The following is a 24,577-nucleotide window of genomic DNA, read 5'->3' as shown; positions in this document are numbered from 1 at the left end:
GCTCGAAAGAGTGGAGCTCTGATTCAGGCCCACAGGAACAGCCCCTCAGGTGCCTTCTCCATTGATCACCTGCACCCTCCTGCCTCTTCTTAGGCGCCTCCCAGTGCTGGCCAGCACCCACTCCCACGATTGCCCCACCCAAGAAAGTCATGGGGATATAAGGTTCTCTGAAATATCCGGCTCAGTTTAACTTGTAAAAAACTTTGTTTGTTACAGGTTTGTGTGCTAGACCTACGGAAATAGTGCTCCTAGTTGGAAGCCATGGACCGACTATGAATGTGTACATAGCCAAAATGACTGTCCCTGACCCGTGTCCTGCTCTAGTCCCACTGAACCATGGCCAGTCCACTACAGCCAAACCTAAAAGAAATCTCGACATACACTGTATAGAAACAAAGCAAAATTACACCCTGAAGAGGATGACAGAATTTTGTCACAGCTTGTGAATCCTGTTCACCAAGTGCTGGCATCTTATCTGCTGTGCCCCCAAATTGCATTCAGAAGCTTGGGATAGGAAAAGCAGAAGAGGAAAGGAACGAGACTATACAAAAGCAGACCGTGCGTGCACCAAATCGGGAGACAAACGGCAGCCTTCCCCTCTCTCCCCACCCCCTACCTTCCCCATCTAATCAATAGGATGGATCATGTTCTTTTTTTTTTTTCCTTAATGAGCAGTTTATGTGTACAGAGAAAATGGATACTTGTAAACACGCAGCCATGGGTTGTTTCTTGCTTTTCAAACATTCTTTTTGGGTTTTGTTTGCCGGAAGTAAGGGAGTAAATCTGTTTCTTGTCTTTATTTTTTCACCTTTTAAACATAAAAAAAAATTATTTTAAAAAACATTTTAATGCATTCTTTTGAAGAGGCCAAGTGATGCTTGGTGTATTCTGTGGCTCTCAGAGCACGTTTTCCATTGGTTGTGTATTGGGGTGAAGGGTGATTTTAGAAAAATATATCTAAAATATGACATTGGTCATGTTAATCAAGAAAGTACGTTATTGGTAAAGGGTATTCTGCTCTGGTTTTTCTGGCGGTGTGGCTGAAATGCAGAAGTTTCTTATTTGGGACATATTTCTGCCAAACTTAAGAATCGAAGGGCACAATATTTTTTTTTTTAATTTACAAATACAAGAGCTGCATTAAAAGAAAAAATCTTGTTGCTTCGAGACCATAGCTAATTATGGTTTAGTTGTGCACTATTGTGAAAAGGAGCAAAGTAGCATTCTGGGGTTTTTTGTTTTGTTTTGTTTTGTTTTTAAGAGATAAAAATCTTTCTGGACGAGGGTTTATTAGCTTCTACCAGGAGTATCCATCATATGTGTAGGAGTTCTGATATATAATGTAACCAAATTCCAGTATTAAAACAATTTCTCATGTCAATTTTCTTTATATAAATCAAAATACCTTTGGCATATATTTGATAACACTGCCATTATGTGGCAAAATGTTTACTACCTTAGTTTCAAAAGAAATCTTTAGAACAGAAGACTTGCTTTAAGGTGTGTTCAAATAGCAGTGATTCAGCTTATTAAAAAAATAATACTTGCACTAATGTCTCTGCTGCTCTGATTCTGCAGTTTATTATAACTTATGGCTATTTTTTTTCAAGTATAAGTAGGTGTAAGCTGCTATTTTTTTTATTAATCACTACTATATTGTCCTTTAGTCTGTTTACAATATCAAATATTTTTTCTCAACAGATAGCAAACTTTTGTTCCGCTCACGTGACTAAAGTATACCGAAATTTCTTTTGTAAATTCAGCACCTCCTATTTGTGTGTGCTGTTGAAAGGGGTCACTTCATGTTTCATGCCAGATTCCAGGGCTATAAATTTCAAAGAAGTATAGTTGTTAAATTTTTGTCACAAATGTTTTAATTAAGGGATGGCTTCTATCACAGAGCTTTGCAAAGTTAACCATTTTATAACACTATTTCAATCACTAATAATTTTGTGACTATTATTGCTTTAAAAAAAGTTAATCTACTTTTTCTTAGTTTAGGCATAAATTGATTTAACCCAAATAATGCAGCTTTTTTTGCCATTGATTTTCTGCTATTTTTACAAACTAATATGACTTGAAGCAAGTCTTCATTTTGCTAAGGTAGGATAACATTGGCCTTTGGTAAAGAGAATACACTTAATTCCACATTCATTGTTCTCTATGTACCCCAGTTATTAGTGGGGAATCTATTCTAAATCACAGCATTTTTTAAAAATCATATCCAGAAAGGCAGTCATTCATGATGTTTCCGTGCCAGCTCTTTTTAGGGTTTTGGAACACATGACAGATGTTTGGAACAATTACCCTGTGAGTTATGTAGGAAACCTCATAGACTGAGCATCTGGCGCTTGGACATCCTGCTTTTATTGGTGGAGGTCTGTGTCTGTGGCTGACCTCTGTTGTTGTTTAAAAAAAAAAAAGTAAAAAATAAAAAAAATCTGTGCAATAATTTTTAAATGTGCTCCCAGGAATAGACACAAATGTTTTGAATATGTTTAAGCTGCGTTTTCCTTTAGCGATGCATTTGTCAATTGCACTGAATTTAAATCTGAAAGTCAGAGGTGATTATTGATAGGACTTTTGTATTTTGATATGGACGATTTATTCATTTGCATACAGTTATTGACTGGTTTTTTCAGCCAATTATAAAAAGATAGTCAAGGAATTCTGCAATATGGCTGCCAGAGTAGACAGCTACATTTTTATGCTCTTGTCATTTTTCCTTTTTTGATCTTTGGCTCTTTTCCTTACAGAAAACATCCATAATAGGAACCCTACACAGTTACAAATACAGAGCTTTATTACCCTGAGGTCTCGTCTTACTGAGAGGTATCCACGTAGGAGGCCTGGGCTCTTAATGAACATGGGATTATTTATTTATTTTTGCTGCTGTTCTCAATATCATCATTGCCTGCTGATGTGCCACGATGCTGCTCCTAAGCTGTTTAAAAAAGAGAGAAAGAAAGAGAGAGTCTAGAGCATAAATGTACTGGCCAGCCTTGCAAAGTACTGTATTTATGGAGTTCCTGGTTTGTGTCCCCCTTCCTTTTCCCCCTCTCCTCTTCTTATCTCTCCCCCCCCCCCCCATTTTCCCAAGGGCCGATGACTGAAATGGTGGTAGTTCTTCTGGGAGAATATGATCATACTCTGATCTGAATAAGATTATGCTCTGATCATTTTAGTATAAGCTACACTGATGAATTTGTTATCATAGGGAAGGAGCTGAAAACTTGGGGGACTAGTTGGTTAAGAGAGAAAGTCAAACCAGAGGAGCTGTTAAGTTTCCCATTCATTCCTAAAGCGTACGCAGGAATCTCATTGTCCATGTCCATGTAGGGAAGGAAGCCACGCTTTCATGTGTTTGTTACCTTTTCTATTCGTGTGGATCAGGTCACATCATTGACTTTCTGATGTATTTTAGGCCATGATAAATTTTAAGTAGTTCTTAGGTTATTATCGATAATCCAGTTGTGATGAGCAGTTCTGTAGTGTTAGATATGATTTAGGATGAAACATCTTTTACAAATACTAAAAGTGCCTCCCTTTGTGGTTTAACAACTAATTATGGTGCAAAATGCAGGAATCACCAGATGGAAGCAGTACAGGAAGGTTTCTTGCTTTTTGACCTGCACAAATGTCAAGAGAAAGGCCAAAGATTTGTGCTGATTTACCTTCACTTTTAAAGCACTCCTTTTTTTTTTCCTTTCCCTGCTTGATGTCCACATAGATTATTTAATGAGAGATGACTATTTTTAAGGAACTAGCTTTGTTTAGGGTTGGTTGAGGGTCTAATTATAGTTGGGAAATAGACAGGCCTGAAGGGCAATATATGTCCAGGCCTTTGCAGAGGGATTCTGTGTGAATCATAGGGAGCTGATGTGGGCAAAGGGGAATTGGGGTTTCACGAGATGAGCAGAACCGATGTCTCAGATCTCGCTCAGTGCCATTTACTCAATTAGGAGCAATTCTCATTTTCCTCAGCTCAGGGCGTGGCGTGTCATGTTTCTCTGCATATCCTGCGTTCTGCTCCAACTTGTTGCAGACAGTACTTGGGTGACAGACACATGCATACTACTAGTAGGTCACATCCAAAAGTTCCCAGGAAACCCTCTTTTTGGTGGACCAACATTGTGGCATGGCAGCAAATGCCATATTTAGGGAACAGCAGCAAATCAACAAGAGACCCTGATAGGGGTGAAAGGTGGGGAGGGAAGTTAGGAATGACCTTTTCTTCCAGTGATAGCTCTGAAGTATCACAATTCAGTATCAAAAGGTTTTTGTTTTTGTTTTTGTTTTTGTTTTTCTTAAACATAAATCTGGTTAAAGGTAGAGAAGAGAATTTTTTAAGTGAGGAGAAGTTCAAGTTATGTTGGGGTTGTTCCTTTTTTTTTTTTTTTTCCATACACTGATTTAGAGATAGAGCATCTTAGATCAGTAGTCTGAGGAGGTATAGCATTCTGTTCCCGCCTCTAAGTTTACAATGTTGATGCAGGGTGACGACTTAGGGCATGCCTTTTTTCCTAGTAAGCTATTTCATAATGTTTTTTGGAATTTGTGGATAAGTTCAGGAAAACATTCTGCATGTTGTATCTAGTCCAGTGTACTTATCTATTTCTTTCTTTCTTTTTCTTTTTTTTTTTTTAAGGCTGCATTCTGTGGCTCTATAATCCTTGAATACAGAAGTAAATTTTTTTTTCTCTCCTGACTTTGACATTGTAGTTGTAATGGTTTAATTTTGATTTTACAAATCCTTTGGGTCTAATTCTGTGAGCCTACCTATAGCACTGGATTCAAACGTCTGCATCATTTCTTTAGTTATCCAGTTAACTTACAACTGTTGTCAAAGTGTAAACCAGCCCATGACAGTTTTTTGTACTTGTTAAAGGACTTTTATTCAGTTTTCATGATTATTGTCTGAGGAAGACTGATAGAGATGTTCTAGGCTGTCCTGGACCATGTGAATTACACTTAGGATCTATTTTGGTTCTACATCACAATGGCTTACCCCAACGCCCCCATCCCTTGGAGGCATATGTCCCTGTTGCAGTTTCCATTTGCATTGTATTGCTCTGACAACTGTAATTTGAATCAGATCTGAAAAGAGGTCCAGAATAAAATATATTTTGATATTATGTTGGCTGTGTATATATATATATAAATATATATAAAAATATAAATATAAATATAAAATTTTTGATACATATGTAGTTTGTATAGAATATTTACTGGTAAAGAGAGAGGGGTGTTATAATTTTTTCTTGTTTACAATTTCCTGTTTACATTTGACTTGATTTTTATTCCTTTCATGTTCTATTGTAGAATAAACTTATTTTGCTCTAAGTTAGCTATCATAACAGAGCATGTCGATTGTCTCACATGTACCCATGTAAAATAGAGAAGAACTTCCACCAAGAAATTAGAAACTGTCATGGTGTTTTTTCAAGTTGCATGGGCACAATTTCCAAACAATCCCACTCCTTATACCCAGTTGCCAATGGGCACTTTTCCATTTAGTACAATATAATTAATAGTGTTGAACCACTGAGGATTATAAGATGGGACCTTAAATTAATCTGGATTTTACTCTCTTTTGTATTACTAAAGCAAGCATCTAGTCATTTGAGGGCTAGTCAGTTGTTATGAATTATTTTCAGTAAAACAGCATTGTAACAACAAGCTCTTAACTGTGTCATGGAACAACACCAACGGGTCCTTGGGTTCAGTCAGTCTTCCCGAGCTCTACTAGAGTAACAAAAAAGGATCTTTCTTGTGTCCGAGATGCTGTGCTCTCCCATACACATTCTTTGGCCCAACTCCTTGTGAAAGTTTAAAACGAATACCCTTTTTTGGTGCCATCCTCAGCTGGTCAGGTATACTAGGCCCTTTAAAACAGACTAAATGATAATTTGACACTATGTCTGAAGATGTCATCCATCAGGCTAATATTAGTTTCTGATTTTTCATTGAAGTTAACCTAAACCTTTTTAACTCTCCCACAGAAGTATTTCCATATCATTGGTCCTTGTGTGCATGTGAATGTTTACGTAATCATCCTTTCCCTTAAAACTTTGGAGTTGAATTCAGTACTCCAATAAAAGCATAACTGTTTACAACTATTACTTGACCATAACCTTAGCCTATGTTAGGAAAACTACAGTTATCTTTTTCAGACAGCCTTTCTCAATCAGTGGCTTCCCTTTGCTTGCATGACACAGACTGTAGCCAATCCATTACATATTAAGCCTTTGAAATGGAACTGAGGATCACTAGTGGAGAGTTCCACATATACTCATGGTACAACTAATTGCTTCCAGTCATAAGCAAAGATGGGGATATTTTTGGTTTCCTCACTATTATACATTATAGTTCTTATATGTCAAATGAGGTTTTACTATTTTCCCAACATATTTGTGTGCAAATAAGTTTTATGGTGCCTCTCACTACAGTATCTAGGTTTATTATCAGTATCTCCAAATCATCGATGAAATGTTAACCCTCTACTTGTTTCTGTGCTTCTTATCAAATGTCATATCTCCACGCTGATTTGTTCTAGCTTGTAATATTTTGTATTAAAATTTTTATAGGAATTCCTTGAAATTTCTTTATCTTTTAAAATACATTCAACAAAGTATCTTTTAGTGTGTCGGAAAATGGAAATCCTGGGGGTTTTTTGGCCATTGGCAGCATTAAGTAGGCAGGCAATAATACCAACATAAGAACGAACGAAAGAAAGAGAAATACAACAATGCCTTCGCTTAGCTGGCGGGGGCTGTACTTGAGATAACTTCATCTCACCAAAAGAGATTCCTGCCACGAAACCCACATCTGCCACCACAAGTATGCTCTTGGATTCTTGGCCCTCACTCACCTTCTTGACTTACCTAACAGGCAGATTTAATAAACTTCATGAGTTAATTTCCTAGTCCACAGCACATTTAAAAATAGCAAAGCAGGTTGCAGAGTATAGAGGAACCACCAGAGATTTCTCTGGCTTTCTGACAGCTCGAGATCAGAATGCTGGCTATGTGGACACAAAGTCCAAGAACAAATGGTTGCACGGAAGCCACTCCATCATCAGGAAAGGGTTAAACCCTATCTTCTGTCCTCTGTTTTGGAGGGCAGGCAAAATATGCAACACATTATGAGGACATTTGTCATATACACAAAGACCTATGTAAGTTGGTACTTGAAGGAGTAAGTTACTTGCTAGGTATGTCAAGGGTTGCCATTTTTGTCAGGAGAAGAAGTTTTTGAGGACAGAGGCAGCTTTTGTATCTCCTGCACCTGACACCGTGTCTGGCAGATAGTAGGCACTTAATAAATGGAATGGTCAGGAGGATGTTCTAATTTATTTGTAAAATGGGAGTTGGTCTGGCTCGGGGAGGAGACCTTAATCATGAGTCTCTGAACTTTTTTTTTTAAGGTTTTGATAACTGCATTTTAGTATAACTCGTTTCTTTTGGAATCATACGTGCTTCATTTTATGCATTTAAAAATCTGTTTCTGATATCATGCCAAAGGGGGCCGTGGTACAAAAAGCGAATGCAAGAAGCCTGAAGTAGAAAGTCTCTTAAGGGCATCTCCAAACCCTAAATTAGATTCCTAGTCTGTAGAGATGACAGCGAGTGACAGGTAAGCTTCAGACACCCCAGCTAAAGGAAGGAGTAGGCCTGTCTATTAGTTATTGGCACCCCATGCTTCTTCCTAGCTCTATCAAAACTTGTTTTGCGCTTTTTGCCTCAATGAGTCAGGTGGGGTTTTTTTTTCCGATTATGTGGCATGCACACTCATTTGGGAACTTTGGTACAGAGTGACTTTAAAACCAGCAGGCAGAAAGGTGGAGGACAACTTAAGCACAACCACTATAATAAGGCACTATCACTGTGGACGCCAGCTCAGCAAGCACCTGTTATCCAATCGTATAGGTATATTTGTTGTCATCTGCTATTTACAAGGCATCATACTAAGTGCTGGTCATAGAGAGAAAAAAACAAAGCCATCTCTACCCTCAAGAAGCTTGCATTCCATTGGCTCCTGCTTTGTAGGACTCACTGGGGAGATGAGGATGAAATGATGCTCACTTTTATGATTTGTTAAAGTTTGCACAACGCTTTGAGATTGTCCTTACCCCCAAGACTGTCTGATAAGGGGAGATAAAACTTGATTTTGGGGAGCATTCACTTTTGGGCTGCTGGGAACCACGACATAGTCAGTACTTGACCTAGACCTTGTAGAAGGGAAGTATTTGTTTCAAAAGGCAGAGATGAGCAGTATGGGCGAGCAGGAGTAAAGGAAGTGAGATGAGAATGGAGCAGTGAGCAGCGAATAGCTCGACTTTACCAGATTGGAGAGTTTGTTATGTAGTACCCTTGTTTAAACTGGTATTTGGGGCAGGATTGTGCTGTTCAGTGATTATTCTGTCCCTCCTGAGCTGTTGTAGCTACTATGTCTCTGTCTTTGCTATTGGATGTCATCTAAGATTGGAAAATGTTTTGTTTAAAGCTTAGAATATAAAATCAATTCTGCTATCATTGGGATAGGGAGCGAGGGGAAGGTGATTAATCACATTGGCCTTTATTTAGGCTTCAGTTCTTACCAACAATATCAACCATCTTAAGTACTTCACTCTGGCATGCCCTTTATGGCACATGTGAAGAGAGGTAGACTTGAGAATCTGGAATACCTAAGTTCAAAACCAGCCGATGACACTTGTGTGGCCTGGGCAAGACACTGAACCCTTTTGAACCTCTGACAACTTTATAAACCACAAAGTTATAGACAGGTCAAGATCTGAGAGTTGCAGGGAGGACTAATAAAATCATAGGTTTTTGATAGGGAATTCTTTTCACTAAGAACAGAAACGTCTGCCATCTTAATGGAGCTCAAAATGAAACCGAATTTTTCTTTGTCTGTGATGTGAATCTTCTTTGTGTTCCCATTCTGGATTCTAACTGCTCTAGCCGACTTGGAGCTGGACTCATGTGTGACTTAAGTCCACAAGTGCTTTAATCCTAAACCTTGGCCTGTTTTCTCCTATTATCTTAATCTTAACCTTCCACAAAGAGGCAGTGATTTTTGCCAGCAACTTCAAGGAAGGGTTTACCCAATTCAAATTGTTTCAACCTTCTATAGGCACTGGGGCAGGTGAATTGCTGCACGACCAGTTTGGGATGTTTTCTCTTTGGCCCCACGTAGCATTTGGACAACTGAGGAAACCAAAGGTATGTATTAGAGATGGCCTTGGCTGCCTCCGTGATTGCCTCCTTCCTTCATGCACTCTCACCCAAACAAAGAGAATCATAGAGCTAGAAGAAACCTCAACAGTCATCCAGTCTTGATGCCATATTTCAAATGGACAGGATCGCATCGAATAAGTGGCAGAGCCGCAATTGGAACCATTTCCTCAGACCCATTCAGTGGTCTTTTCACTGGACTCCCGCGTGAGCCCCTTGTCAGTTCACCTTCTTATGAGCAGTCCTTTTGATATTTTTTCAGCCATGCCATTCTTTCCCCAGCAGGATGTGGAAGGGACTTCAAAGACAGCTTAGTTCAACCAACAGAACATGAAATGCCTCTTGCATACCCCTAAAATGGATGGGGGCAAGGGTAAGGATTATGTTTTATCTAGGATTTCCTTGAAGACCTCTGGTAAGATAGGAAGTCACCACCTCTTGGAGAAATCCCATTTTGGGATCGCTGTTTGAAAGGGTTTCCTTATAAATCTAAACCTGTCTTTGCCACTTCCATCCTTCCTTCTAATTGAGCCCTCCGAGGTCAATTGCTCTACCACCTGAAAGGTCTTCTAATACTCAAATGATTGTGACCTCCTCCCCTGTCCCCTAAGACTTCTGTGCTCTGGATGAAACAAAACAGCCTGTTCCTTCTGGTCCTTATAGCAGCTTGGACTCAAGACTCCTCGCTGTCCTGATTGCCCCATCTCTGGATTGTCTCCAGCTTACCAACCTCCAATATGTCGTTCCAAAATGATTATTTAGAAATGCCCTGACCTTATATATATATACTATGGTATTAGCACCCTCTTGACCTTGACAACATTCCCCTAAATGTAGCCTGTGATTTTATTAGATTTTTTTAAAAACCTTATCACACCTTAGACACATCGGGCTTGAAGTTCACTAAGGACCCCAGATCTTCTCCACAATGACAAAACCTTAACTTGCTACCACTCCCCTGGACATTCTACTTTTGAAGTTAATTCTTTGATCCCAAGTATTGGAGTTTACATTTATTCATAAATCTCATTTGATTTGACTGTCTATCCTAGCCCACTGTGGTCTTTGAGGATCATGAATTATCAACTGTGCTAACTATTCCCCCCAGCTTTGTGCCATCTACAAATTTGATAGACCTACCATTTATGCCTTTAACCAAATAACTGACAGGGAGAAAAATGTTAACTCCATACCAAGCACAGATCACTGGGGTATTACACATAGAAAGCTTCAAGCTGACATTGAAAGGACGATGACCATTTGTTAGGTGGGTTGAAGAGAGGATCCAATGATTCTATGACCACCAACATGAGCCACCTAACCCCAGAAAACAATGACCAATTAGACCTTGTCTGTTATCAACTGGCCAAAGCCTTAGGTCGACTGCCATAAAAAGGTAGGAGATGCAAAAACAGCTGGTTTTTCTTTTGACCTAGAATTCCAATGGACCAAAGGCTGAATATTCTAAGGCAGAAAAAATAAATTGTCACCATCAGCTAATTCTCTTGTCTTTTGGTTTCTCACTACCTCAGCTTTCAAGAATGTGGTTCATATCTGATCCTCTGGGTCTCCCTTTGGTTATGGTCTAGTTAAATGAGAGGGGCCCGGTCATTCATTCCTCTTCTCTCCCAATTTAAGCCTTATTACCTGAAGATAGACTGCGGCCTCTAGGTTAACTCCCTTCCTTATTCTGCATATAAGTCAGGCCCAGAGACAGACTCATCAGCCCCCACTCTCAGAGATATTCAATAGCTGATCTTGGGTTTGACCCAGTCTGAATCTGAAGTTCACTAATCTTTCCAATACATTGCACTGAGGAATGCAAATCTTCCCTCTCCTTTCTCTTGGGCTTTTCTCCAGGGCTCAGAGGTGGTTTAAATTTTTTTTTTTGGACCCTTTATCCTATGCCCCCAATTGTTGACTGATTTCCTTATCAGGGGATCTCCATTTTACCTGATTCTTGGATGCCTGAGGGGATATGTGCATTTGTTATTTACAGAACAATTAACTTGGAGCTTTAAAGGTTACAGATCTATACACATTTCGCGGATATTCCCCTTTTGTTATATGAGCAATTATCCAAGTTTTTGCAAATGAAGAAACTGAGAAAGGGAGAGGGTGTGACTTGCCCTAAGTCTCCCCTGCTACTAGGGATCTGAAGTTGCATCTGAACTTGGGACTTCCAGACTTCAAGTCTAGTTCTGATTTAACTTTGCCTCAATGTCTCATACACATTAACATTCAGGAAAAGCAACTGAATTAGACCAATAAAAATGGTAGCTTATGCTTTTTTTAAATCAACATGGATTTTTACTAGAATATTTTCCTGGTGAAGACCAGGACTTAGAAATCATCTAACATTTTAATCAGAATTTTAATCTTACTATCCTTGGGCCATTAGCTACTTCAGGTTTACAAAGCGCTTTGCACATGCTATCTCATTTGGTCCTCACCACAATCTTGAGGGGTAGGTGCCATTATCTTTCCTATCTTACAGATGAAGAAACTGAGGCTGAGAGGGTAAGTGACCTGCCTAGGGTCACACAGCTGTTAAGTGTCAGAGGCAGGATTTGTACTCAGGTCTTTCTGACTCTTTAAGTCCAGTCCACCACATTATGCCAGAGAGATGATGGGCCAATATGCAGAATGAGAAGAATTTTTTTTGGAAGTGTCCAATGTTAGAATTTGTTTTGCTCAACTATGCTTATATGATCTGTACTTCTTTCTTTCTTTCTCTCCCCCCCCCCCCAAGTGGCTGGGGAATAGTGGGAATGAGAAAAAAATCATGATAATTGAAAAATCATTCATTTTCAGCTTGCATTCTGGCCTTCTACTTTCTCTCCCCCACATCCCATTTCATTTTCCCTTCATGTTTTGTTTTTCTCCATTAGAATATAAACTCCTTGAGGTCCAGGACAGTCTTTCTACTAAGTGTTTGTATCCCCAGCACTTAGCTGTATAGTAATAGTGCTTAATAAATTGCTAGTTGAGTAGCTGGGGGGAAAAAAGCCCACCAAACTACATAATTTGTGTGTGTGTGTGTGTGTGTGTGAGTGTGAGTGAATTGGGGTTAAGTGACTTGCCCAGGGTCATACAGCTAGTAAATGTTAAGTGTCTGAGGCCGAATTTGAACTCAGGTCCTCCTGAATCCAGGGCCAGTGCTCTATCCACTGTGCCACCTAGCTGCCCCCCATAATTTCTTAAAAACTCACAGTAATATATTGTTTCCAATACTGTATAGAAGTTAGAATACCTATTCCGTGGAGTAGTAGTTAGCATAATATCACAAAACTATATTTAAACTTTGAAAATTGCTTTTGTTGTTTCACATTATTATAGAGAGCTCTCAAAAATGCCCTTAAAATTTTAGTCAGTGTCATCTTTGAATTTGAGTACTAACAGTAAATTCTTACAGTGACTTTTGAGGAATTAGCATATAGTGCTATCCTGTTTCTTTGCTTAGACTGGTTCTGCTTTGCTCCATAAGACAGAAATTGGACCAGTGAATGGAAGTTAAGGAAAGGTGATTCAAGCAATGTCAGAAAAATCTTCCTAACAATTAGCTATCCCCAAATAGCTACTTTCAAAGATAGTGAATCTCCCAACCACTGGATGTCTTTAAGCAGAGATGGGATTAGTCAGCAAGCATCTATTAAACCCTTCCTACATTCCAGGGATTGGGCTGAAAGAAATGATTATTTCTCATATGAATAGCCAATTATTAAAATTGGGGAGACCCAAGCTTTTTTTCCCTGTCCTATTTCCTTGTGTGAAACCCAGTTTCTCAAGGACTGGAGTGGATGGAAGGTATTGCTACTCCACCCAACTAGATCAGACTTCTAATCTAAAAAAGAATCCCTGCCCATTGTGTTCCACTCTAGCTAAATTGGGTGAAGGTAGATCCTCTATCTAGGTTGCCCAAGGCTATGTTGATCTGGGTGTAGAGGCAGTCCCCTTGTCCAAGAGTGACATGATGTCACTCTTGTAGCCACTCATTAGAATAGGTCCACCTATCATTAATTGTTTTTGTTTTGGGGTTTTTTACACCTATCACTAATTGTTAACCAATCAGAGTTGATTGCCACCCTCTGGAACAATCACTTTTCCTAGGACACATAAACTGTGAGCCCGCCACAATGATTGTCTTTGTTCTAAGAGAGATGGCCAAATGATAATTCTTTTTATGAATAAAATGCTAGCACTATTAATAAGATGATCAATTACCCAGAAATTGTCTCTTGAACTTTTAAAAAGTCTAAGTGTTGGGATAAAGAAAGGTAAAAACATAACCTCTACTCTCTAGAAGATTACATTCTATCAGAGACAATATTAAAAAAAGAATGTATATAATAATACATTTAATGTAAATCAAAGGGAGTCTCAGAGGGAGTGGGTTGGGGAAGGAAGGCATGGAGTAGGAAGGTGATCTTGTTAAAGGTAGGATTTTGATTATTATAAATATACAAAATAAAAATAAAGGACATATGAAGAATGATGCTATCTGCATGCAGAAAAAGGATTCGGACTGAGTTTTGAAAGAGTCCAGGGAAGCCAGGACTCAGAAGAGAAGAGGAATAGCATTCCAAGTAAAGGAGAGGGCTTAGTGAGAATGTGATAAGGATACCATGGACTCCTGCTCAGCTGCAGGTTGTACCAAATCGTTTGAAAGATCCCTTCTACTTTTTAGATTCTGTTATCTAGTGACCTGGGTTTGAATTCCAAGCTTTTTTTTTTTTTTTTTTTGGTGGGGCAATGAGGGTTAAGTGACTTGCCCAAGGTCACACAGTTAGTAAGTGTCAAGTGTCTGAGGCCAGGTTTGAACTTGGGTCCTCCTGAATCCAGAGCCAGTGCTTTATCCACTGCACCAGCTAGCTGCCCCCCTACCTCACAGTGTTTTAGTGAGGATCAAATGAGATAATATTTGTAAAGTGTTTAACACAGTGCCCGATACATAGTGTTATATAAATGCTAACTATTATTACTAATATTAATTAATATCAAAATTATCTCAATTCTAATTAGACTAATCAGACCATTCTGAATAGAGGATGCTAGAACTCAATACTGATATTTTTCCATTATTCAAGATAACAGAAATTAAAACACTAACAACGTTTTGAGTTCACAACTAGAAATAACAAAAGTGTAAAAATCTCAGATCTGTATCTTAGTACTCAAGTCATTTCCTTGATCAAAGTTTTCATGTATAAAATGTGGTGGTTGAATGAGATGGTCTCTAAAATCTCTCTTGGCTCTACACCTATGGTCCCATGATCCAATGTGGTAGCATTTGGATGAATCGGAGGGAGGGGCCTAGTTTGTAGGAAAGAAGGCCAGTTATGGAGCTACTGAAATACCCTGGCCTATGATCATTACAGACTGGACTGGAATGGTGTCAGTGAAAACATAAGGAAGCAGATACAGAATCAACAAGATTTGGTCATTAGATTTAACAGGTAAGCAAGAACTTTGAGCCAGACTGAGAAACAAGTAGTGACAATGATGGAAATAGAAGTCAAGAAGAGATTTGGTAGAAAAGAAAAGCTCAGTTTCTGGCATGCTGAGTTTGAAGTATTGATGGGACAGTAAAATCTAAAAGTTTTGTAGTCTGTGATGATTAAAAATTTGAGAGACAGTTTCTGGGTAATTTAATCATTTTATTAATAAGACTGGCAGGCTATTAATAAAAGCATGGTCATTTGGCTGTCTCTCTTAGTCAAAAGACAATCATGGTGATGGGGCTCACAGCTTATATACCCTTGAAACAGTAGGGAGTTCATCAAACAGCAATCAGTTCTAATTGGTTAACATAATTGGAGGTAGGCTATACCAGGCCACCCCCAGCCTTGGGCTTTCAATTTAAAGAATGTATACTCTTTCCAATGGGTGGGCTGTGACCCCACGATGGAGAAGCTTGGCTATGTCAACAAAATGAGCTATCTCTACCCAAGCTTTAGCAGAACACAACGAGCTTTCCACCCTAAATTAAATTACTTGCAAGGTTGGGTGGGGACTGACCAAGATGAAGGGAGTTAATACAGTCTTATCAAGGAGAAACTGGACCTTGAAAAATCAAAACTATTAAAGAAGTGGGGGGAGCTCTGAATCTCCCCAAGATATTGGTTATAATCATTTCTAACAAGATATTTGAAGACACAGATCTGAAACTTGGAAGATCAGGGCTGGATGTATAGAGCTGGGAGTCATTTGCCTAATTATGTAAGGTTGAAACCATAGATGTGATTGAGTCTGGGAGCAAGGCAGAATGTGGAGGTGAAGTGAGGACAGAACTTGAGGTAACCCCTTCCCCCTATGCAGACAGCAATGCCTCCTCCAAGCATTTTACAGTTACCCTCCAAGAAACAAACAAACCACACACTTTAAGATGAAGCTTGCAGCAAACTGGAAAAGGAAATACACATTGGAAATCAAAAATAAATGCTGGGAGATTGAGTGTAAAAATGGTATTTTTCTTTCCTTTTAAAGTCAATTTTCATGCTTCCATCTAATCTTCTTCATCGTGTAAAATGGCAGCCCACAGTCCTATTCAGATGAAGATGCCTCCAAAAGATTGCATATAATCCAAATGCTCAATGCTAAAGAAGGGCATAATTAAAAAAAAAAAAAGCAGACTGGGAGAATCATTCTGTTCCCTGCCCTCAAATTACAGGGTTGTTGTTGTTGGTTTTTAAACCTGTATGTTTCTGACACAGTCATTTCACAAAAACGTAAATAAACTCAGTTATTTTGAAGAGCCTCCAATGAGGGGAAGTTAGGGATCCAGGGTGTTCCACCCAACTAGTACAAATGCCAAGTATTTGATAATTTACATTTTATGTGACTCAGTGCTGTCAGAGTTATCAGGACAAGCAAATTCTTAATGCATTAATTCCTGTCTCTCAAATTTAATTATGCATGTTTATCTCTATTGGTAGCACAGTGGAGCAAACATGGTGTTCTCAGATTCAGGAAGGTCTGAAGTTCCTTTTCTGATGCCTCTTGGCTGCCAAGTCACTTAAATTCTTAGTATCTCTAAGACAACTCTCTAAGATATGAAATTGAAGAGCCATTTGCATTGTTGGAGGAAATGTCCCACTAGGAACTCCCTACATCAATGAAATCACAGATCAGATAGGGGGAAAAGTCCTCTTTTATCCAACTCCCCCAAAGAATTGAGCCCTCTTTAAAACACCCAGCTTCAAAAGAAAATGGCCACATCCAACCTAGAAATGACCTTAGGAAGGGCATCATTTAAAGGGATGGTAAATGAAGATTTAGAAAAGGAAACCAGGGCAGTTAGGTGGTGCACTGGATTAAGGAGGACCTGAGTTCAAATCTGGCTTCAGACACTTGACACTTAATAGCTGTGTGACCCTGGGCAAGTCACTTAACTCTCATTGCCCCACCAAAAAAAAAAAAAAAAAAGAATAGATCATACCTCAATCCTGGCTTTGGAAAACTGATGATGGGGCACCCTCTTAGCAGAGGGGCCACTGAATAGAGATGTGGAGAGGGACATGCATTTTCAGACCTGGTCAACATCTTGATTTGTTTTCATTGACTGAATTTAAGAAATTACTAGATGGCATGGAGGCTAGAGTAACTAGACCTTGGAGTCAGAAAACTAAATTCAATGTCTACTTTAGACATTGGCTAGCTTGGGCAAGTCACTTAACTTGTCTCAGTCTCAGTAAAACGAGAATAATACTAGCACTTACATCATAGGATTGTTGTGAGGATCAGTTATTGAATACAAAGGGCTTCACAAACCTTAAAGAATGATATGAACGGTTAGATTATTCATTAAAAGGAAAGATTTCTTTTGGAGTTGGGGCGGGAGTTAGTGACTAACGATGAGGATATAAAAAAAGAAAAAGAAAAGAAAAAGTTATTCATAAAAAAATACCCCAAAGAAAAGAAGTGGATAAACTGGACAATGTTACTACCATTGTTAAATTTAATGTGTACTTTAAAAAATACAAACTAAAAGGGGAAAAGGTCATATGATATGAGAAATTATTTCCCTTCTTTGCAGAGGTAGGAGACCGTGGAATACTGTAGATATTGCCAAACTCAGTCAATGTGTGAATTAGCTTTACTGAACTTCTTTTTTCTCCCTCTTTTTTATACTAAGGGTTGGCTTTCTGTGTGAAGGATGAAGGAAAGCTATATTGGGAAGTAAAGGCGATATTAAACACAAATGAGATCAATTATTTTCATAGACTCAGAAAAACTGGGAGCCTACCATGTGAAGTGATTTGCCTAAGGTTCCAAAATTTGCAGAGGTTTGGATGCATAACATGAACTCAGCTCCTCTTAGGCCAAGTCCAGTGCTCTTGCCTCTAACTCACTGTGTACAAGCATACATTTTGCATTTGGAAACAGTTGTTTTTCAAACATTTTAGCAGGAAAACACAGGTTGATATCAAATAAGGTCAAGTATGGATTTTGTTAAAATTTGATGAACTTATTACCCGACCATATTTTAAAAAAGACATTCACAATTCTTCAATCTGCTTTCTTGTCGGTTATGATGCCAATTTGTTTTGTTTCTGAACTCTAATACTAAAATTATTGGTTTTTAAAGGTGTAATAAACTCAAAACTTTTCATATATAGTTGTGTAAAAACAGAAAATATGCCCATGAGTCAGAAGCAAGTAGTTGGAGGATCCCTATTTGGGGGCAAGAAATAGATGAGTTTTAAAAAATTCCAACAAACTATTAAGGCCATGAAGCAGCTAGAAGTGGCAGACTTGTATAATATCTTGAGTTTGAGACATTTAGTGTACTGGGCTGCCTTGGGAGATATTGTATTCTTTCTCATTGAAAATCTTTAAATAAAGGCTGGATGACTTCTTGTTGGGGGGGGGGATTGTAGTGGGGATTCATTTTGTGGTATGAATCCAACTAGATGAGGTTTCTTAACCTTTTGTGGCATGGATTCCTTTGGGACATTGGTGAAGGAAGCCTATGACCTCTTTTCAAAATCATGTTGTTCTTTATCCATTGAGCCACCAGCTGCCTCCCTTCAATGACTACAGTAATGTAAATGAATAGACTAACTGCAACAATAAATTGAAACCAAAAACTCTGCAATTATCATGACCAATCTTGGCTCAGGAGAAGAGATAATGTACTTCCCTTCTAACAGAGGTGAGGAACACCACTATGGGTGTGGAACAGTGACAACGTGAACAAATTCCGTTGATGTGTCGGTTGGTTTTTGCTGAATCTTTTCTCTTTATTTTATTTTAGACTAATAGGGGATGGATCTAAGAGTAGGAAAAGGGTAGGGGATATATTTGGAAATGATGATGGAAAACAAAAGATATCAAACAACTTTTAAGAGTATCTAGAACCTGGGAGTAAGAGGGCAAGTCCCTCCCATCCCCCTACTCATTCAGTAGGAACAACAGGCATATCCATTCTATTATGCTTGGTTGCAAGTCCTAAGAGAAACACTCAATGCATATGTGGTGGAATTGTACATTGCTCAAGTCCAAGCCATGCACTTATAAACCCTTTGTTACTTTTTCTTCTTTAAAATTCCTAGGATGGACTGAATGAATCCTGGTAGTTATCAAGGCATGTTAAACTACTTGTGGGATTTAAGGCAATTGCTGCTTAGTAGTTTTCAAAGACAATGAGACAAGTGAATTGCAAAATAATGATGACATTAAGAATGAAATTAAAAATACATTTTACATAAATATTTAAGACTACCAATAAATATGAAGTGTCAAGATTATGGAATTTGAAGACTAAGGTAGAGTCAGTGTTAGAATGGGAAGGGTGTTGATTAGATTAGTGGGCTGGGGTGACTGCATTAATAGATTCCAATCCCAAGCTTTTCTTGTGGATAGAATCAACCATCATAGACCTCTAGACTTGGGAGGCACCTTGAACATCACCTAGGCCAATGCTCTCATTTTGCAGATAAGAAAACGATCAGAAAAGTAAAATGATTTGCCCAAGCTCACACAGCAAGTAAGAACAGGTGGTAATCTTCAGTCTTTCTCTAGTTACTGGCTTCTTTCCTGTTGCTTATAAACAGTAACCAGGTTTACCCTACCCTCAGCATATTGAGAGCACTGATAAGATCAGTGACTTACTCAGGGTTGCTCAGTAAGTATATGTTAGAGGCGGGCTCTTCCAGGGTATAGAGCCTTGGTCTTTGCCAAACTGCCACTCACATTAAATAGAAAGTCAAGATGGATTTTTGTGTCCTAATTTAGGGTTGTTTATTTTCCCCCTTTTCTTAAAATGAAAGGGGAAAAATTAACCATAGTAATAAATTATAGCATGACCTTTAAGAATGGAATTTCATTGCTTTGTAAATTACACACTTTGTTGTTTTTAATTATCAAGTCCTATGTTGGCACATAGGAAGATCTTCAATCTCTCTAGCAATGTAATAATCTCTTAATGGGCCTCATTTTCCCCCCCAGAATGTTGGCACAGCCTCATGCTCACAGCTGTTTGCTCCAGGACCCTTTTGGAGGAAGTCTCAGATTTTGTTCTTGATCATGAGACTGGACTGCTACAGCCCCCTTCAGCATGCAAATGCAGTATTTGGTAGAAATGAGGTATTGATGAAAAATGTGTTTCCTGTTTATTGTTGGAAAGATATATCTGAATTCAGGAATTCGAGGGAAAAAACAAATTATGTAAACTCAATGGAAATAGAAACTGAGAATTTTTCACATCTGAAAACATGGAGGGCAACTTCCCATTTGAACTCAGGGGCTGTTGGGTTCCTTATTGCTAATACAACTTGTCCAGGAAAGAGCACTTTCTTGCATATCCCCAACCTCCTCCTGCTTCGGAGCTTGGTTGCAAGATTTCCACCCTGAGCTGTCAATCGCTTGCATTATTTGGTTCTTGAATTGGCTTGTTATTTTATACAAAACCCACAGAACATAACCAGTCTTCTCAAACGAAACTGAACGCATTCTTTGTGGGATAGAATTTAATTTCCTTTAATGGCTTTCAGGCCCTTTTACACTGATCAGAGACTTTTCTAAAGACTGTCTGTCTGTCTGTCTATCTATCTATCATCTATCTATCTAGTCCCAAAAGTTTTGGTGCAGTTTTAAAAGCTTTATACTTTACTAAGACTTTTGGGATACCATATAAATATATAATGTATATGTGTATGTGTGTATGTGTATATGCACACATATTCACACGTGTATATATAATGTATATATATATATATATCTTAAAATTTAAATGTTTTTTATTAACATTTATTTTCTCTCCCATTCCTATTAAAAATAAAGAAAAATCTGTGGGGCAGCTAGTTGGCACAGTGGATAGAGCACCGGCCCTGGAGTCAGAATGACCTGAGTTCAAATCTGGCCTCAGACACTTAACACTTAACTAGCTGTGTGATCCTGGGCAAGTCACTTAACCCCAATTGCCTCACTAAAAAAAAAAAATCTGTATACCAAATATACATAGTCAAGCAAGACAATCTCCCACATTGTGTCTATGATATGTTAATTGATTCAATAGAATAATTTTTTCATCCCGGTTTCCACTCCATGAATATCATGCCCCCACTCTGGGTACCTCTTGGCTCTCCCCTCCCCTTTCAATTTCTTTTTGGGTGCTGTCTTCCCCCATTAAACTGCAGTCTCCTTGAGGGTAGGGAGTATCTTTTTCTTATTTGTATCCCTACTTTAGCACAGTGTCTGGCACATATTAGATACTTAATAAGTGTTTGTCAACTATTGACTATTATTGATGAGATGTCTAGACTTAGCTTATACTTCTGTTTGATTGATGGATTATTCTAAGTATTGGGACCTAGAATCTCATCATTACTTTAAATAATAATTCAAACAGTCTCTTACTTTATATTTACTAATATGAATGCTTCTCTGCCCCTTCCCCTTTTCCTAGAATGTAAACACCTTGAATGAAGGGTCTTCATTTCCATAATTGTATCCCTGGTTCCTGGGACATGGTGAGCACTTAATAAATGCTTGTTGATTGATTTAGGGATTGAATATGCCTCTGATTCCACAGTATGATGACTATCTATAGCCAGGCACTGGCTGGAAAAGGAAAATTTTAATTGGATCAAAGCTTTTTGCCATGAGAGCGATAGGCTAATGGTTTCCAACCTTTCTAAGCCTGAGAAACTCTATTTCATCAAGGGATTTCACAGACCCCCAATGGATTGGAGCTTTTCTATTATTTTCTCTTGACTGAGCACATGAATGATTGAAAGCTACTAGGAATTTCAGCTCTGCTTTTAAGTTGAATTGTATTTTGTTCACTACAGCAACTTCTACATGCATTAAAAGTAGAAATACATATGTATGAGCCACATTATTTATTTAGTCTACAGAAGATAAGTTTGCTTATTAATGGATTCACAGTGGAGAGTGCTGGATTTAAAGTTAGAGTCCTGCAGTTTGAACCCTGACTCTGCTTTTGACTTCTAGTGTGACTTTGGATAAGTCACTTGACTGAGCCTCAGTGGTAACTATGAAATAAGGGGCTTAGATTAAGTGAACTTTATTATTCCCACCAGTTCTAAATGAATGATCCTATTTTGCTGGAATTTATAGATGCCATGTAATGATTATTCCATCTCCTGGAGAGTGTGACTCACAAATTAGAAAACACTATTCTAGGATAACCTGGTCGATCAGTTTTATAACTCCTAAATATTGGATAATTTCCATATACTACCTTATTGTTTGGTTTGAAATGCTTTGCCCTGGAGGGCAATGGGCCCATTAGTTGCACTACTTGGTTTCTACTCTAGCATCATCATATCCCCACTCCAGGTAACCTCCACTAGTACCCCCCTGTTAAGTTTCCTTTTGAGTATTGTCTTCCCCCATTAGATTGCAAACTTCCTGAAAGTAGAGTCTGTCTTTCTTTTTCTTATTCGTATCCCCAGTAATTAGCACAGTAATTGACATATAGTAGGTGCTTAATAAATGTTTATTATATTATATAATTGACTAAGGCCAAGCCAATATTATCGGTTTGATAAATTTCTAAAGCTATTGTTTACTTGACTGTTTTACCTCTGTTTTTCCTGCCTCCATCCCCTTTATGATGTCCCCCCCCCTTTTTTTTTTGATGAGGCAATTGGGGTTAAGTGACTTGCCCAGAGTCACACAGCTAGTAAGTGTTAAGTGTCTGAGGCCGGATTTGAACTCAGGTCCCCCCTGACTCCAGGGCCAGTGCTCTATCCACTGCGCCACCTAGCTGCCCCTCAATCCCCTTTATGAAAAATAAGATACTTTCCCCATTTTCCTGTCTGATAGTTGGGGAACACTTTTGTATCACATTTCTATTATTGGGATACCTTATTTTTCCCCTTCATATGCAAACAAGCATTATCCAATAATAAAAAATAGTAGATGGGCATAGACTGAAAGCTCTGATTATGGCACCATCTTTAAATTAATTAATGAGCCAAAGGCTGCTAAACATTAGCATTTAGAAAGAGCTCTGCGGCATTAACCACTAATGAGTTCATTTAAATCCATCATGCAACCCGTTTTGGAAAGTAGAGGCCATATTTAATCATATTCAATCAGATTTAATAATGAAATTATGAACACAAGACATTGTTGAGTGTGAAATTACCATGGAATTTTAATTGTTAAATACATTTCTTGTCAGTACTCCTAACTGAATGATAATTTGATGAGGAAACTGGTAATCTATGTACAATGCTGCTATAGGCAAAAGAATGAGAAATTATAAGATACCCTGGTTCTAGATGATTATTCAACAATAAACACAGAACCGTGAGATTTGGGAGTTGGATGGGACTTCAGAGGCTATGTTGTCCAACTTCTCCCTAAGTGGGAACACGTTTTTGGTGTCTCCAAGCGTCCATCCTCTACTCATTTGACCTCTAATGATGCTAAGATGAAAGCACTGTGTGGCAGAAAGAGTGCTGGATTTAGAATCAGAGAACTGAGTCCAAATCCTGGCTCTGCCTGGCCTCTGTATGATCTAGGGAAATCATTTACTTCTGTGTATCTCAGTACCCTCATCTGTAAAGCAATTTTTAAGGTCTAGTTTCATGTAAAATTTGTATTCTTATTCTTGTGTTTGAATGATTATTTTATTGCTGATTATTGCTATTATAAATAATAAGATGACCATTTAAAATGTATATAAGGAAGGAATTGGACCTTATATACTAAATTTACATAGACAGATAAAACATTTATTAACACTATGTACCACACATGCTTCTAAAACTGCCACTAAGAAATATTTAACATTTTATACCTAAATTTTCCTTGGTTTTAGGACAAATTGATTCAATTAATGAAATTAAAATCAAGCAACATTTATTAATTGCCTACTATGGGCCAAGAACTGGGAGAGCTACAAACTTTAGATGAGACATAATTCTTGCCCACATGGAGCTTATTATACACCAAGGGAATGACCTATCAATGCAGACGGTGAGGCAATTTTATATAATCAAGGGAACAGTCATAGAACTAAATACCATATGAAGGTCAATGGGGAAAAGATTGCTATTGTTGTTGTAGACCATCAGGAAAGGCTTTTTGTAGGAGCTAGCCATTGAATTGGGTTTTAACATGGTGAAGAATTCAACAGTTGAAGAGGGAGAGGGAGAGGAAATGTTCAACTCTTGAACTCAATTCAAATTCTGTTCTAAAGCCAAGAGGAGAATCTGGTGGATAGAACAGTGGAGATGTCAATCAACAAACATTTATTACACACTTACTATGTGCCAGTTAATGTGTGAAGTTTGGGAATACAAATACAAGGAAAGGAAGGAAGGAAGGAAAGAAGGAACAAAGGAAGAATGGAAGAAAGAAAGAAAGGAAGGAAGAAAGAAAGAGTTCTGTTTCATACTCAGGTCATGAGCTCCTCTATTGAAAGCATTTGGTCTTTCCTGTATTTGGGGGCACAAGATTCTTTATAGGGAAGTGTTTTTACTATGCTGCCAAGTCTACAGTAAGGCAACAACCCAACATGTCCTCCAAGTAGACCGTGTTTCTGGTCTCCGTGGTAAACTATCGCTCTGAATTCAGAAGGCATTGGAATTTTGTTTTTTTTCCCTTTGTTTATTTCTTTCCCTCTTTCTAAAATGGATTAGGTTAGTGTTTTTTTTTTCGGTCTTGGTTACATTTAAGAGAGTATCAAGATTTTTCAGAATTTCAGATGATGACCCAAATATAGAAGATAATGTTTTTTTTAAGAATCACAGAACCAACAAGTTTTCCAGGAAGAGTTTAGCACACTGCCTGACACAGTAAATGCTACATAAATGTTACCTATCATTATTATTAGAAAACTAGCTTAAATGAAAATATTCTAT

General features: G+C 38.3%; 1 protein-coding gene across 3 annotated transcripts in view; it reads left to right on the top strand.

Moving 5' to 3' along the window:
* The window catches only part of TBL1XR1 (TBL1X receptor 1), a 148,838-nt gene extending 142,238 nt beyond the window's left edge, over window positions 1-6,600 (top strand). For all 3 annotated transcript variants that reach the window (XM_043997163.1, XM_043997164.1, XM_043997165.1), the window contains one exon: window positions 217-6,600. In XM_043997163.1, coding sequence (XP_043853098.1) covers window positions 217-243 — 27 coding nt within the window. In that variant the 3' untranslated portion in view covers window positions 244-6,600. The remainder of the gene's footprint in view (window positions 1-216) is intronic.
* Window positions 6,601-24,577: the final 17,977 nt, after the last annotated feature.

The sequence above is a fragment of the Dromiciops gliroides genome, chromosome 3 (genome assembly GCF_019393635.1).
Source record: "Dromiciops gliroides isolate mDroGli1 chromosome 3, mDroGli1.pri, whole genome shotgun sequence".
Taxonomy (NCBI): domain Eukaryota; kingdom Metazoa; phylum Chordata; class Mammalia; order Microbiotheria; family Microbiotheriidae; genus Dromiciops; species Dromiciops gliroides.
The sequence above is the reverse complement of the archived record's forward strand: the minus strand, read 5'-3'. Positions and strand labels throughout refer to the sequence as shown.